At 33.1% G+C, this 17,191-nt stretch overlaps 1 protein-coding gene across 1 annotated transcript in view; it reads left to right on the plus strand.

Moving 5' to 3' along the window:
• Positions 1–17,191, plus strand: part of LRP1B (LDL receptor related protein 1B) — a 1,911,502-nt gene that overhangs the window by 1,763,956 nt on the left and 130,355 nt on the right. The window contains exons 72-77 of the mRNA XM_057505633.1: positions 1,676–1,798; positions 7,348–7,473; positions 8,193–8,330; positions 9,805–9,939; positions 13,291–13,410; positions 14,904–15,145. Coding sequence (XP_057361616.1) covers positions 1,676–1,798; positions 7,348–7,473; positions 8,193–8,330; positions 9,805–9,939; positions 13,291–13,410; positions 14,904–15,145 — 884 coding nt within the window. The remainder of the gene's footprint in view (positions 1–1,675; positions 1,799–7,347; positions 7,474–8,192; positions 8,331–9,804; positions 9,940–13,290; positions 13,411–14,903; positions 15,146–17,191) is intronic.

The raw sequence follows: 17,191 nt of genomic DNA on the forward strand, positions 1-17,191 counted from the left end.
ACATTTACATCTCAGAAGCATAACCTATATCAGGCACATTTATCCACTAGCCTGCCAAATATCATCACATGGTTGCCTCACCAGTAGCTTAAATGAATTGTGTCATCATTTCTATTTAGCCTCTACCTCCAGGTATGTTCCCTTACTAATTTCACATTCACCAAATGGTCCAAAAATAAACCAAAAATTGAGGGCTTTGTTTGACTACTCACTAGGTAGCCACCTTCATTTAGACATCAGATCCTGAAGATTCTGCCTGCTTGAAGAACTCTCAGATGGAGCTACTCTAAATCAAATTACCATCAATGCTTTTCTGGATTGCTGTGACCCTTCTTCAAATTGGTCTTTCTTCTCCAGTCTTGGCTTTACTTTCCCTAGCTTCATTTCCAAGTCCTCTTCACTGTGTTATCATTCAAAAATTAAAATCTGATCCTGTCATTTCCTAGGTTAAATCTCTGTCACTAGATGTGAAATATTATACATTTCTGTGCAAGTAAAAACTCAACAATAGGAGCTATTTGACCCACAGAAGCCTAGCCTCATTATTTCCTCCAAAGTGCATCCACAAAATGATCAAAGCTTTTTTATCTGTATTTTCTAGGTTTGGAAAGGTGAACACTATCACTCCCCAGCCACATGTTTTATTAAACATATCCATTATTTAATATGTTAATACTTTTACTCACCAAATACAATGTTGAAATCATATTTCTTTTTCATGAGGTCTAAGAAGGTAGTGTAATTCTCTGAGAGCAATCTTATTTAGATTAATGCTAAATTCCCATCACATTTCTTTGTGCTGTTTCCCCAGGTACTGCTTGTAAATATGACCCTACAAATCACTTTGACCATACCTCTTTTGTAACATAAACAGATGTTGGTTCCCAAAGAAATAAAAAGACTTGTCCAAAGCAAGACCAACCAAATAAGGTCCTAACTCCCAACTATGGCAGTTTCCATGATATGTTACTACATATCTAGACATAACCAAAGCTTATTAGTACTTTGGGGTCCTATTCATGTAGTAGATACATATAAATTAGAATATCCCTGTATTCTTGATCTTTTCTTTTTAATTGTGAAAAGAGGAAAAACACAAACATTTAAAAGTACACAAAAAATAGAATACACTTCTGCACAGTTCTTATAAAAAATAATTACAATATTTCACCACATAACTTCTAATTCTATTATGAAATTAATTGTTTCTCTATGGCTGCAAAAACCTTTTATGAGTTATTCTGTTCTCGGTGAGTCAGCTTCCAGATACAGCTGAGTCATCTGATAATTTTTAAAAGTGTCTTTTCTTTCCAGAGCAACACAATTTTTACAATGAAAATTAGTACTATTTAAAATTTAAGCTTTTCTTTATGCTTAGTAACATTAAAAAGTTACATTAAATGGAAGATAAATATTGGAGAAAACTTTCTTCTACCATATTATCAGTATTCTCTAAAGAAAATATAGTATGTATGAGAGTAATATCAGATTGTTTTACAAAGGAAACCATGAATACATATTTTAAAAATGTCTGGACATTAATTGTCCCTAGCATACAGGAAAAAATTTGAGAAAGTAAGAAATTAGATACTCTTCTTAGAGGAATATGTATCCTGCTAACTGGCATTAATTATGCTCTCTCTGTTTCTATGCTCCTTTTTGTTTTAAATTGAAGGAGGAAATATATGTAGAGCAGATGAGTTCCTTTGCAATAATTCCCTTTGCAAACTGCATTTCTGGGTATGTGATGGAGAAGACGACTGTGGAGACAACTCTGATGAAGCCCCTGATATGTGTGGTATGGCATTTCACCTGGCTCTAGATTGTATTCTCATTTCCTGCTCTAATGCACTGATGTGAGTCAATTAAGTGGTGAGGTGAACCACAAATTCTACCATTCTGGGGTTAGGTAGATAAAGTATAACCACAGATACAGCTTTTGTTCAGGTAATAAGAGATTATCCTGTTCAAAACTTATGACTTTATAGAAAGCCCTCCTAAATCTGAACTTGCACATATCAACACTATTCAAAATGTTGATTATGGTCTGTCTGGGGGGATTTAAGAGTAGTCAGCCCTTTGAATTCACTAAAATTCATATAAGGACTTTAGCTTCACACCAAAGTGGTGCTTTAGGCAAAACATATTTTTGGACAGATAAGTACATGGAAAAATCTGTATAATAAAATCATGTAATTTCACAACTCATCCACTGCTGAGACAGGTTGTTCAGAGAAGGGATATAGGAAGAGAACTGAAATTAGACTGAAATTAGAAGTTTCTTAACATTTAAATCTGAAAATCTTAACAGAAGTTATTACTTCTTCAAGTTACTCTTGATGGATATTTGTCAGAAGTGTGCTTATGCAACCAGCAACTATAAATGTACAATTTTAGACCACTAAAGTAAAGGATTTCTTCTTATATTTGATAAACATTGTTATTTCCCTCTTCTCATTCTTTTTTGTCTAATCTAAGCAGGAAAGAAAATTTCACCTCTAATCTAAAGAAAAGTACATCTATTCTGTATACAACTAAATAACACATTAAGTGAATTAAAGAAAACATACTATAAGTGTATATACTTAAATTCTTTGCTTTATTTGATGCACTAAGTTAAACCAGTATATTTTGATAGATGATGACATCAACTACTGATATGGCAGTTGACTAAAAATATCCAAAACAAAGAGGTGGCTTTATTTTTAAAGAGATTTAAAAGTTGAAAAAGATGGTCTTTGGAGTATTCTCTGTAGCTACAACTAGTGAGAAATATAACTAAATTTCAATTTCAGTTCTTCTACAGAATCTTATAAAGTGGACTCTAGAGAAGCACCAGAGATATATTGTTTCTGAACCATAATGCATGAAAAAATATGAGTTTGTCTACCAATACCAAGCCAGAACCTATTATTTTTATAAACTATGTTTTTTTTCTGTTCTCTATTCTACATCAATACAAAACTAGTCAGTTGAACAAGAAATGTTTGGTAATTAATTAACCATCTGGAACTCCAGAATCAGACCCCCAGGAAGTGATTCTCAGTGACATGCCACACAGGTGCTAGAAAGATTGTAAAATACATCCCTCTTGATTCCGTGCATGTTTTTGCATTCTCTTCAGTCATCAGTATCAACACTGAGTCAAGCTACTATGTCCTGCAGACTGTGCTAAGTAATCAAGATAAAAAAATCAACAGCACAGAGCTCCCTCTGACAAGGAGATATTATTCTGGTTGGCCAAATAATTCCCATACATTGTATTTCAAACAATGGTAGAATTAAGTAAAAGGTATAGATGAAGCAGAGAGGAATAAGATGAACTTAGTCTAAAAGGGGAATTCAGAAAGCTACAGTTTTGAAGAATGTAGACTAAAAGGCACCACAGGCATAGTGAGCAGCATGGGAACAAGTATCATTCATTTATTTAATGCATATTTTTTAATCCTGAGTCTGTGATTATGTTTGGTGATATAATGATGAGAGGAACAGACGTGGACCCTGACTTCACAGAGCTGGGAATCTTATGGAAGAGATAATGATCACAAATATATATAGCCACACACTCTAATATGTACATTGAAGAAAAAGTATAGTAAGCTGTAAAAGTACAGAACAGAGGGATTTCATTCTATCTTCGGTTATGAGAAATAATATTTGAGTTTAGTTCTGAGAGATACATAGCTACCAAGTAGGTGGAAGGGATAAGGGGAGGTGGATAACACAATATTGTAAGAAACAAGATGCAAAGCAAACCATAGCTTACTGGAGGAACTGAAAGATCTATGGGCTTGGAGAGTACAGAGGAAGGTAAATATTGGTTTAGGATGAAACTGAACAGACAAGAGATATCTGAAACCTTGTGAGTCTTGGTAGAGGTTTTTAGATTAATCTGAAAGCAATTAAAAATACTAAAGAATTTTCATCAGAGAAGTCACATAATTATATTTATATTTTACTAAGGTAATGATAGCACATGATAACAAAGTACACACATATTTGAAAACAATTTAAAATGTAAAATAAAGTGGATTAAATAATAGATTGGATACAGAGGGTTGGAGAGGAATTTGCCATGTATAATTTACAGGGTGTTGTCACTTGCACATTTGAGTAGATGGGGAACATAGGCAGAGAAACAGTTTTGCAAGTAAAAATCAGCAGCCTGGTTTGAGATGCATTTGAGGAGGCATTCAACTAGAGATTTCAAACAGATACTAGATATTTGGTTCTAAAGCTTATGAAGGTGGTCTACAGATATAAATTTGAGAGTCAACATCAGTTATGGTGATAAATATTGTGGAATTTACAATATTTAGGTTGGGTGGGAGTAAAGCATATGAGAAAGGGATTAGGAAAGAATATTGAGGGACACCAAACATCTAAATAAATACAAGCCACCAGAAGAGACTCAGGTAAGTGACCGCAAAAGGATTAGCAAACAAAAAATAAGGCAAAATAAATACCAAGATAATAAAATATTTCAAGAAAGATGTTTCAGGGAATGTCTCTGAAGAGTCAGGGCAAAATGAATTTCACAGCAGGGAAAAAAATGAGTTTTAGAGATTAGTGATACTGTCTTTGTTGCTAAAAAAATACTGAAGTAAGTTGATATGTGTAGATGCAGGTGGATATACAATTATCCAGTAAGATGATAGCAGATTTCCCATCTCTTCTTCTGCTTTTACATGTGTGCAGTAGAAAGCATGTTTGTATAGAATGTGGATGATTGGTGCTGTAGAAAGGTTTGAAAGGAAAGCAGATTTTAATTATGATTGCAATTATTGCAAAGAGTAAGGGAGTGACATGGAGATATATATATATATACACACATACACATACATATATATTCATCATATATGTATATATATAATTTATAAGTAGTGTTCTGGGATGATCTGACATTAATATTCATATTTGGGGTATCAGTGGCCCTTGTGGTATGATCATCTGTGACCTTCCTGGGCTTCCCAGAATGCAGGCATTGAGATAGCTAACAGTTTCATTCATCTAAGTTTAGTGTTTTGTTAGAGAACTAAGACAAAAAAGAGAAAAGGGCCAGAGGTTACAGATTATCTGGATGTAAGTGATTTTCTAAAAAGGGCTCATGACAGTGTCCAATATATAATAGGTTAGTAGCACATATTTTTTGAATGAGTTAATTTAAAGATGGAAAATGGTATCTAAAATCAATAGAAAGGGAAGTAAAGACAACAAAGGCATTGGATTGGGAAAAGGTAGACATATCAATGTGCTAAAGTTTCAGCTAAGGCTGAAGAAGGAGACTAGTTGATTTAAAAATTTGGGAAGGTAGGAGATTGTGGTCAGATCTTGGAGCATTCAAATTAGTGGCTTTATAAATAAAGCAATTGGAGGAAATAGCAAATCAAGTTGCACCCATATGTATCAGTTAGTGTTCTTATCTTCAGGAAATAGGAACTGTCATTGGCTGGATCAAAAAGAGAAATTCGTTGAAATCCACCAATGTCCACAACCTTCTGGAAAGTAAGTGGCCGACGTGGATTAGGGGTAAAGGACCTCGTGTATGAGTAGCTCAAAATGCAGTTATTTGGCTGGTTTGCTCGTGGGGATGTTGAAATCATCTTGTATACTGGAATCAATATGGCTGGAGAAGGACCATGAGGGAAGGTGCTGCAGTGTTCTGTGAACTGGGGAGGTTTACAGGTTGATGAGAAAATAGTAATTGGAAAGAGGTATAATCAAATGCATGGTCCTCAACAGGTTTTGATTTTAGTTTATTAAAAAATATATAACATAATAACAAAATTTTGGAAGCTACAGTAGGAAACAAGGATGTCTTCAAACATAAGATAGCATGAGGTCAGAGCAATTTAAGATACATTCCTGAATGACTCAAAGGGGAGGAACTATACTTGGAATAAGAACCAGATTTCAATTAAAACAAGGAGGTCAGGTGAGAAGAATCACTGCCTATTTAAGGAGCTAATAAAGTGACACTGCCAGAGTGCTAGAAGTGACAGGGGAAGAGTCTATAGGGGTGGCATGGACAAGGTAATGATAGGTCCATTATGCTATGCAAAGTATCTTAAATTGTATTCTTGAAAGTGATGAATGACGATAGAGGAGACAATCAGATTGATGTTGTTAGATGCATTGTTCTGGTGGCTTGTGGAGGATCGCAGGTTGGGTAATGAAACTAAGACATTTAGGGTTCTAGTTCAGTCATCTTTGTAAGAGATCATGAAAAATGGGGCTATTGCAATTATAACTGCTGTTCATGGAGGGAAGAAGATGAGTTTGGGGATAATATCAACTGGACTTGTTGACTAATAAGAGTGGGAGTCCAAGCAGAGGAGGGTATTTGGAATGATCCCAGACTTGTGGCTATAATGTGCCACTAACTTAACTATGGAAATACAACAAAACTTTTGTTTGGGGAGAAGGGACTGATGGAAAAATGATAAAGAATTGAGCTTTGAATTTACTGACTTTGAAATTCCTAAGGAGATATCCTGTAATTGACTGTGAGATGTTAGACTGAGAGAGCGAATGAAAGTCTTTGCAGTATAGCATCAAGTGAATCCATGAGGATGAATGAAAATACTAAGCAGAGGATTCAGAGGGAAAATATCATGGGACCAATTAAAGGGCCTTGGGATATTCCACAAGTAAGGGTGCAGAGTCATTAGAGATGTTGCCTGCTTTAGGGATTGATTTCAGATTAGATAGTGATGGAAAGGTAAAGAGTAAAATACACTGGCTTTCATTGTTGTCTAAGTCTCACACACACATACACAAACACAAAATCATTAAGAATAACTTAGATCACCTTATGTGCTTCAAATACATATTTACAAATTTGTTTACAGAGACAGAGTAAGAAACATGGCTGTAGTATTGTTGGGAATTTTTTTTCCCACCGAATGACCTATTTTCAATTTTGGGCCTGTAACATATGCTTGCACAAGCTGTATTCTGTGTGAAATTGCTCTTTCAGATAGCGAAGTGTCATGCCATGTTGTATAAACCATAGGCATAAATTAATTCGGTACACCAAGTGAAGTCTGCTAAGATAAAGCATCTGGAAATGAGACCATGAAGTTCGGCTCTTTTTCTTCAGTTCATTTCAGCTGTGCATTCTTTTCTATAGTTAATATAAATAACTAGGATCATAGCTTCTATGATCTATGATACTAGATTTCCCTAGTATCTACATGTAGGCCATTTCCACAACAAAAGGTATTCAGAAAAACTAGATTATGGATTTGAAAAGAAACAAGAAAATGACGAAAGGAAAAACAAGGATGATTCTTCATTAAGTCAGTGGACCCAAATGAGATGCTTTGTTTTTTTTCTTTTTTCCAGTTACATTTCTTTGCCCACCCACAAGACCTCACAGATGCAGAAATAATAGAATATGCCTGCAGCCTGAGCAAATGTGCAACGGGATTGATGACTGTGGGGACAACTCGGATGAAGACCTCTGTGGTGGTAAATCCATTTAATATGAAATGATTGATTCAGTGACAGCTATAAGATAATGATGTGGGGGTTCAAAAAATTTTAAAAGACAACATTTTCCATGTGTCATGTCCGAGGGCATTTTTTCAGGCACTTGATCTTCTGACAGGGTGTGAAATAATCTGCAAACATTTCATTTGCATAGTAGAGCCATGCAGCTTTATCCAGAGTGTCTACCAGTCTATAAATCTCCATTGATTATAGCGACATTATTTCATAAAATACTGCATGAAAGAAACATGTGGTTTAAAAACTGTTTAATAACAGTTCCCTGAGTGGAGAGGACTTATATAGATTGTATGCATGCAAAATCCATTTTTCACAATTCTGAAATTAACAAACATCTTAAAACCAAAGGCTTTGCTAAAAGATATGGCAAAATCATCTGGGGACAAATCCTGTCTTGAACAGGTCTGAGGCATTTTATATTATTTTTTAAAATATATCACTTGAGGTTAATATTCAAACATTTTTCTTCAAATGTATGGAGTTATTTATTACAGGGTAAGCACATTGTTATTTTTCTAAAAGTCCAAAATTTCAAAATTTTTTGATTTGGCCCAAAGAACTTCAAATGAAGGATTGTGGACCCATGTTTTTCAAAAGGTTTAGTAAAATCTTGAACCTGTTATGGCTCAATAAATGTGTTTGATTCTGTGAAGTATTAATCATTCTTAATGACTTTATAGGTAAGCTTACATATAAAGCAAGACCTTGTAAAAAAGATGAGTTTGCTTGCAGTAATAAAAAATGTATCCCCATGGACCTCCAGTGTGATCAACTTGATGACTGTGGAGATGGTTCAGATGAACAAGGCTGCAGAATAAGTGAGTTTGTTTTCTGTTTAAGAAAGTGCAGACACACGCACATCCAATTTCTGCTTTGACATGACTGAAATTTTCTTTACTGCTGTGAGAAAAGATTGCTTCTCAAAATGTGCCTAAGTAATACCTTTTTAAAAAACCTTCATCAAAACAAGTTTAGAACCTCACTTAAATTAGTATCAGAAAGTAAGAGGTGGGAAAGGTTAATTTTGCAGTTAAGTACCCTTAAATTTGAAGTTGAGAACTCAATATTCTATTACAGACTTTGATGTCAACAAAGAAATCTATCTCCCTTAGTATTTTATTTTATAAAATATAAGTTTAATATCTTTGAATTTTACAAACAGTGATATTTGGTTGAATGATGGTAACAATCTGAATAATTTACTCAATGTTTTAAAATTTTAATCTATTGCTGAGTTATTCTTAAGAAGACATCATAATTTTATTCAGTCAGAATGCTATGATATGATATTTGAGTTATTAGACCTTGAGTGTTAATAATTTTGTGTTTAATGTTTGATATCTGATTTTCCATATTAAGAAAAATAATTAAGCTTGTAACCCTAAACTCAGATTGCCTATAAAAGTCACAAAATACTTCCTACTTTGGGGTCTTTCATTTTTCTCATTTATGCATCTAAGTTCCTTACTGGGTGATGAAGCAATACATACCAGGATATGGCCACCTATAACTCCACCATGGTATAATTCCACTCATATATTTTAATTAACTATAAAATATTAGAAAGTCAGTGGGGATTAATAATGGTTACAATTCTGATAATTAAAGTTCTCATATTTCTTAATATTTTGATTTAAGTAAAAGAGCTCGTTCAGTGTCTCTCCTATAATAATGACCCGTTCATTTATTTGCATTCTAAGTTGTTTTCCTAAATGGAAGATAAAGTAATGAAATTACAGCTACTATACTGGAAATTGCAAATAACACATAGTCTGTCCTAACTTGTGTTGCAGTCCATGACCACTGGAATATGTTACATCTTCAAATATTGCTCGGCACATGTATGCCTGAGTAACATGGTAGTGCCTTGATTGAGTTCCTGAATATTAAGTTAGGTTAGCAATAAATGCCCACATCTTCAGGTAGCTTCTAGAAAATGTTCTGATTCTTAGGGAAGAATATAGCACTCATACATTATACCATTGTAAAGATAGCTTGTCATTAGAACCATTGAACCTTGACTTCATTTTAGAAAGTAGTGTAGCTTGGTAACAGCTGTAATTATCAGCTGTTGGCAGTTTTGTCTAAACTATATTCAGTGTAAAGGAGTTCAGTTTTTATCTGCTTCTCTATTTTTATAAGAAATGAGGGCTTATATAGTGAAAAGGCCATAATCTTATAAATTCAAAAAGAGTTATCTATGGAATAATATAATTTCAAATTAAGAAAAAAGTAAACTCTCACTTCAGGAATTAGAATTATATTAGTTTTGATCATATTTTTAAATCCTAGCTTCTGCTGAATATACCTGTGAAGATAATGTGAATCCATGTGGAGATGATGCATATTGTAATCAAATAAAAACATCTGTTTTCTGTCGCTGTAAGCCTGGATTTCAGAGAAACATGAAAAGCAGACAGTGTGAAGGTATAGTACATTTCCTCAACAGCTTGCTTTTAAATCTGTAGGTTATAAAAGACTCCCAAGAATGCTAAATTGCCAGATGACGGGGATTGATTTTCATCAAATGCTGTGTATCTATGGGATACCATTTTACTTATGACTGAAAAAGTCCCTGAGGTCAATAGCCTGTTTGTTTGTAAGGCTAAGCTAACTATCACCAAGGCTACAAAACCTTTTCTGTAGCCCATTCAGACCTGCAGGGAATTTCAGTTGTATTGTTACAATTCTGTTTTTTTAATGCAAATAATGAAATTGCTAGTTCAGGATATATCAGAGAATTAGAGGTAATTCACAGAAGAACATGTTTATGGTGAAGCACTTTTCTTGAGTTGTGGCATTTGCCGTATTACCATAGGTAAATTTATTTTTAGAGAATTGTGGGCTTTTGTCTTGACACTTTTTTTTTTAATTTTTTATTAAGGTATTATTGATAAACAGTCTTATGAAAGTTTCACATGAAAAAACAATGTGGTTACTACATTTACCCATATTATCAAGTCCCCACCCATACCCCAATGCAGTCACCGTCCATCAGTGTAGTAAGATGCCACAGATTCACTACTTGCCTTCTCTGTGCTACACTATTTTCCCCTGATCCCCCACACCATGTCCTGACACTATGTCTTAAATAGTGCTTTATATGATCAAGAGTGTCTTCTGAAATCCAAAGACAGGATCTAAATAAATCTCTGTCAATTTATGTCAAATCATTTAGAAGTTGAGCACGTAAGAGATCCAGGATTTCATAGTAACTTTCATGTATAATTTACATCAGAGCTTTAACTATAAAGCAATGAAATACAAACCTGTTTCTGCTGTCTGCCAGTTCCTCCACTAAAGTTGATGTTACTGTGGTTAGAGCTAAACGCCAATTGTCTATGTTTAGTTTACCCAGAGGAAATTCAAGTCATGCAATACTTTCACTTGCCAAATTCCTTCTCTACTATCTTTTTTATGTTATTCTTGGCTAAAGAAAAGTGGTTTTACATTGTGTCAATAAAAATGGGATTACTGAAATGAATTGATTGTACTCACCCAAACGGGGAAGATGTATAGCCATATCATATTTATCTATATTTTGAATTATATACTTATTGGGATTATTCATGACATTTTATTTCTCTATTAACATGGACCACTGAAAACTGGCAAACCAAGTTTTTCTCTGTTTTAATAGAAAGGCAAACTATTTCTCAAGACTAGACTATTCTTTCCCATTTTCTATAAATTGTATATAAAAAAACACAAACATAAGCACACACACACACACACACACAATGTCTTCAAGATTTTAATTTCAAATAACATTAATTTTCTAATATTTATTCGTGAAGAGTGGGCTCTGTATCCTTTATATACTTACTAAATTTAGAAATCTTGTTCTCTACATTTTCTTTATTTTAAATTTTTTTCATGACAAATAAAACCTGCAAACTGCATTCTTCATGTTAAATTGCTGTGGATTCAGTATTTTTGTTGTGCAAATGAGTAACTTCTGCAGTCTAGTGAAATTTGTATCTTTATTTAATAAGCAGTTTCACTTGGTATGGAGGAGAAAGCTATTAACTTGATTTGCGATACAAAGAATTTAAATTTGTTTTTGCCTTTCTTACATGTAACTCAAAAAAGCGTACAAAATCTCTATTTGATGTTATAGCCATAACACTACAATTAGAATATCTAATGAGAAGAAAAATTAAAGGAATAGCAAAAAGAAATAGAAATGGATTACTAGTTGCTGTGTGCCAGGCAATATTCCAAGTCTTGGACATGAGTGAGATTCCTCCATCCTCTTCAAAAGCTCACAATACAGACATTATTAAGAAATGAGGAGAAAAATGGTGATTCCGGCCCAATATGGGGCCATGTGAGGGAGATGAGATTTTATTAGACCATGCAGATTTTGGCTTTTTTTATTCCATTTCAAGGGAAATCATAGTAACAAATAACTTCCTGTTTGAAGTTATAGATGACAAACAAAAAATATTTTTTGTAATACTTTTCTCATGGCTAAGTGCTGAAAACATGTATTTTACTTTATCCCTGTTATAATATCTGTTAACAAGTAAATAAAAAAAATCTCTTTATCCTACATTTCAGTCAAGCACAGAAATGAATTGGCATGAAAGTGCTCAAGTTCACCTTGGGCAATGTATCGTAATAGAGACAATGAAATCAGAAAGCCTGAATTTAAGTCTGGACAGTCATTTACAAGTGTCACAGGTCATTACATTATCTCTACCATTGAGGCTTTGGAACACTGTTGAGGCTAAACAAAAATATAATCATTACTGGCTCTGCTTATCCTTAAATTCTCTAATTCAAGGGAAGGACTTCTCTCACAGATTTGTTGCATCATTAGGGCAACTATCAGTGATAAAAGGGGAAAAGAGAAAGAGACAGAGAAAGGTAATTCACCAGAATAGCCTGACTTCAATCCTGGCCCTGCTTAAGCCATTAAAATTGGAGGTATATTTTAACCCAGAGACTATCACCTGTGATTTATTAATTTGCTATTTATTATTTATATATATTTATTTATAGACATTCAAGTCTTTGTTGTTGGTGGTGGTTGTTTGTTTAATCCACATTGCCCTCCTTGTTAAGCTTCATATATATATATGAAGCCAGACATGTGTTACAGGTGTTTCTGTACCTTCATTCTTTGTCAGGCATTGTGAAAAATTCAACAAAAATATAATAAATAATAATTTATGCCCTCAAGGGACTGACAGTCAAGTGGCAGATATAAATATATGACCACATATATCAAATAGAATGAACAATGCTGTAAGAGAGAGGCATGATAGCAAACAGTGGAGAAACTATGGGATAGAAAGTCACTGTTATGCATTGGTGGACACTAAGGAAGGCTTCACTTCAGGTGGATATGGAGAGATGAGTAAAATTCTCTATGCAAAGGTGGGCTAGGAAATTAGAGGACAGAGGAATAGCACATAAGTGTGAAAGTATGTAGGCAGGTAATCAGAAAGATTTAAAAAGAAACCTCCAGAAGTGTTTATTTGAGTGAATGAAAATACTAGGGAAGTTTGGAAATGAATAGTTCAGTGTGTTAAGTAGATTGACAAGCAATGTACAAATAATTGATGAACTATATATTATAATGAAACTATACTGAAAAAAGTTGCTGTGGTCTGAAAATACACAGCAAGTCACAACTTTAGAGTTTGAAAAGACAATGAAAAAAATAGGAATAAAAGTTCAAAGAAAAGAAATAAATTTGTCTGTTTGAAACATGGAAAGAATGAAAGTACTAAGGGTATGATGATCCTATTTCAAGCTATTCTTTTCTAGACCTTAATGAATGTTTGGTGTTTGGCACATGCTCACACCAATGTATAAATATGGAAGGATCATATAAATGTGTATGTGGCCAAAATTTTCAAGAACTTAACAACACCTGCATAGCAAAAGGTAAGGTTGTAACTGTTACTTCAAATGCGACTGTAATTTTGCTATAGATATCTTACAGGGTACGATGTTTCATATTAAACTTAGCAATAACTTCATGACTGAAGCTACAAAAAAATCTCTCTTTGATACTGATTCATTTGGCCAGTTAGTTTGTTACAATTTTTAATTAATCCAGTCTGGGATGGTTTATAGACATAACTGTCAAACATATTTACTGTTAAAATCATTTTTGTATTTGAAACAATTTGTCAGAAGGGTGTAAAAGTTTAAAAGCCAAATTGATAGTCAGAATATAAAGTATCTTTCTTTATGGCCTGTTCTCAGTGTATCTGAGAAACTATTATACTACTGGGATAAAAATAGCAGGTTAAAGGTTTGCATTATAAGTAGAAGGCATTTTTGAGTAAGGATTTAAAAGGTGTTAAAATAATGCTTTCAAATTCAGACCTCCATTTATAAATATGTTTTTTAGTAATTAAATTACAGATATTGGGCTTTTTAAAATATGGATTTTAAGTCTCACATGTTTTTACTAAACATTATTGTAACAAATTTAGTATGTGTGTGTGTGTGTGTGTGTGTGCACATGTGTGCGTCTTGGGAACGTTATTAAACTCTCTGAGCCTCAATTCCCCGTCTATAAAACAGGAATACTAATACCTACTTTCCATGGTTGTTTTAAAAAGAGATATAAATTGCGAAAGCTTTAAAAAGTGCCTGCCACATAGTAAACATTCACCAAGTGAGAGCTATTAAGCCAATAGAGCTGAACTATACCTCATGTACATATTTTTTGAATTTTCAGATACTTTATATGCAATTCAGTCTTTCTTTACTGTTTCATTAAAATTGTAATTAGTACTTCCAGGATTCATTTTAGGGTTTTACTTTTCTCAGTATGCAAATTATATCAAAGTTGTTCTGTAGGTGTCAAAACTTCAGGCTAAAGGGTTCCCCCTCACATGATTCTAGAGATTTAGATTATGATACTCTACTAAATACTGATGTCTTTGTATAATAAAGATATAAGAACAGTGTGTATATATATATATATATATATATATATATTTATATATCAGAAGAAAAAGACTCTTCATCTCTTAATTTTCATTTCAGAGCCTAAGGTAATGATCATTCAGGTGTATTAGTGAATACACAATATAACATCTGAATATTGAGACTCAGAGCATTAGAACATAATTTTTTGTGACTTATCAAGTAGAAATCCCTCTTCATAAAAGGATATCTACTACAAATAGCTAATTTCTAATCATCAGGTAGGTTTTGTCCTTAAGGAAACCTCTATCAATAACACTTAAAAATGTTTAGGCAAGTGTGTATTAGAAATTAGAAAGATGGTAAAAAGATAGTTGATTTTTATTTAGCAAGAAACTGTTAAGAATCACAATTCAAGATAATTTAAAAGTATAATCATTGCTCTTCCATTAGTTGAAATTTACTTTATTTTTGTATTTTATTATAATAATCTCCAGGCTCTGAAGATCAAGTTCTCTACATTGCTAATGACACTGATATCCTGGGTTTTATATATCCATTCAACTACAGTGGTGATCATCAACACATTTCTCATATTGAGCATAATTCAAGGATAACAGGGATGGATGTATATTATCAAAGAGATATGATTATTTGGAGTACTCAATTTAATCCAGGCGGAATTTTCTACAAAAGGATCCATGGCAGAGAAAAAAGGCAAGCAAACAGTGGCTTGATTGTAAGTAAATAACATTGAATACTTGAAGACTCATACCTCACCACTTCCCTGCAATTTCTTTTACTCTATCACAATATCTGACTGTAGGACATAATTAATATGTTAAGTGATTTCTCCCAATATTCTCTCTATATAGAAATAAAACATTTCCTTACTCATTTATTCTTGGAGCTGCGTGTAATTTAATTATGTAATATGTTTTTGTTTTAATACAGTTGCCTTAGTTACATAATAATGGCAATCTATAAAACCTAACATTTATAGGACATTTTATATTTTATAGTGTTTTATGATATATTATGAACATGAGGTTTTTTCATGAGATGAGATTGAAAATCATCTCTTTGTTTTTACGTTAGAAAATGAACTGCCAGACATTCAGAGAAACTTATTTCATTTTTAACAGTATCAGATATATACTTCTCTTATAGAGCAAGAGACCAACTGAACAGTATAGTCATTTCTTCTGACTCCTGATGACTGTATTTCAGGGAACATCCAAGCAGAGCAATATCGTTTTCTGGTGTATGATGGACATGTTGATTATCGCAGTTATTTCTTTTGGGAAAAATACACTAGAAAATTTGTTTAGACTTGTGGTTGTAGACTATCTTTTTTTTGGAATGGGTGAGCATGTCAATTTATTGTGTGTTTTATATTTTGAGGTAACCTGGGAGAAAAATGACAGATAAATACTTATTTTGATGGAGCCAGGCCCATTTCTGTACAACCAAATGTCAAGTGCTATCACAGTAGGATATAATTGAAGCTTTGTATTTGAAAAGAATCAGAGGTTCCTATCTGGCAGTCCTTACTACCTTTTACAGTGGGATCTACCATAAACATTTGATCTACATGAGTACCATTTGATAGAAATATGGGGCATATCAGTACCAAATAGCAATAAGCTGGTTTTAAAACATGCTATATGACCTGTCCAATTTAGGTTAGATTATTAACTGTGAGTAAAAAATCCGTGTATATCAGAGTTGTCTTTCCAACTCTTTCTCCCCCAAACAGTGTTATATAATTGCTTTGGTTATGTTCAGAACAGTCCTAGGATACAGCCAAGAAATTTAGGAGATCACTCTGCCCTCCTTCACTCACATGTAATCTCCTTCCTCTCTATCAGACCAAAGACTGACTCAGTCTTGGCTAACTTCAGCTTTCTTTATCTCTAGAACTAAAGTCTGCCTTGCAAAACCTTTGCTCCTATGGTACCATATCATCTGTTATGAATGAAGTGATTCAGAGTATATACCGTGGTATTACACTGCCTGGGTTTTAATTTGTACCTGTTGCTTAATAGCCTCTTAGCTTCTTTGTACTCTCAACTTCATGAGGTTCTAGTGAGGAATATATACTTATTTATATTTATAGACATACACTATATATATATATATATATATTAGTGAAGATAGTTCTTGGTACACAGTAAGTACTATATACATGCTTGTTATTTATTAATCGGACGATGGTGATGATAATGATGGTGTTGATGATGAAAATGTTGATGGGACCTGGCAAAATGTTCTTCTCTATGATGCATCTTATCACATTAAAAAATATTCGCAACTTACACTTTTCTGAATTTTACAGTACCTAAAACTACATCTTTAATTAAATTTGGCATATTTTTTCAGTGAAACTATTTAATAATTATTTTAGTTTTGTCCTTGGGGAGATTGATAATTAATATACAGTCATTGTCTTCTAGTGAACTGAGCTTATTTTAGGTTAGAAGCCAAATCTGTTTAATGTTTGATAACTATGTTTTTACTTTTATACACGCAAATACATAAATGTATATATTTTATAGTATATGTATAGTACATATTTCTTTACCTGTATATATTTTACATATTTTATTTTTTTATTTCATTAATGTGGTATACAATCTTTGAAACCAATAGTAAAGCTATTGATTAGCTTTTTACTAATAGGATATGAAACTTCACTAAGTATTTTAATGATAGTGATTACACATGTTGTAGCATCTAGATTATCTTTTTGTTTGTTTTTCTCTCTCTTCTTAGACCTATTGAC

This window comes from Manis pentadactyla, chromosome 8, assembly GCF_030020395.1.
Source record: "Manis pentadactyla isolate mManPen7 chromosome 8, mManPen7.hap1, whole genome shotgun sequence".
NCBI lineage: Eukaryota > Metazoa > Chordata > Mammalia > Pholidota > Manidae > Manis > Manis pentadactyla.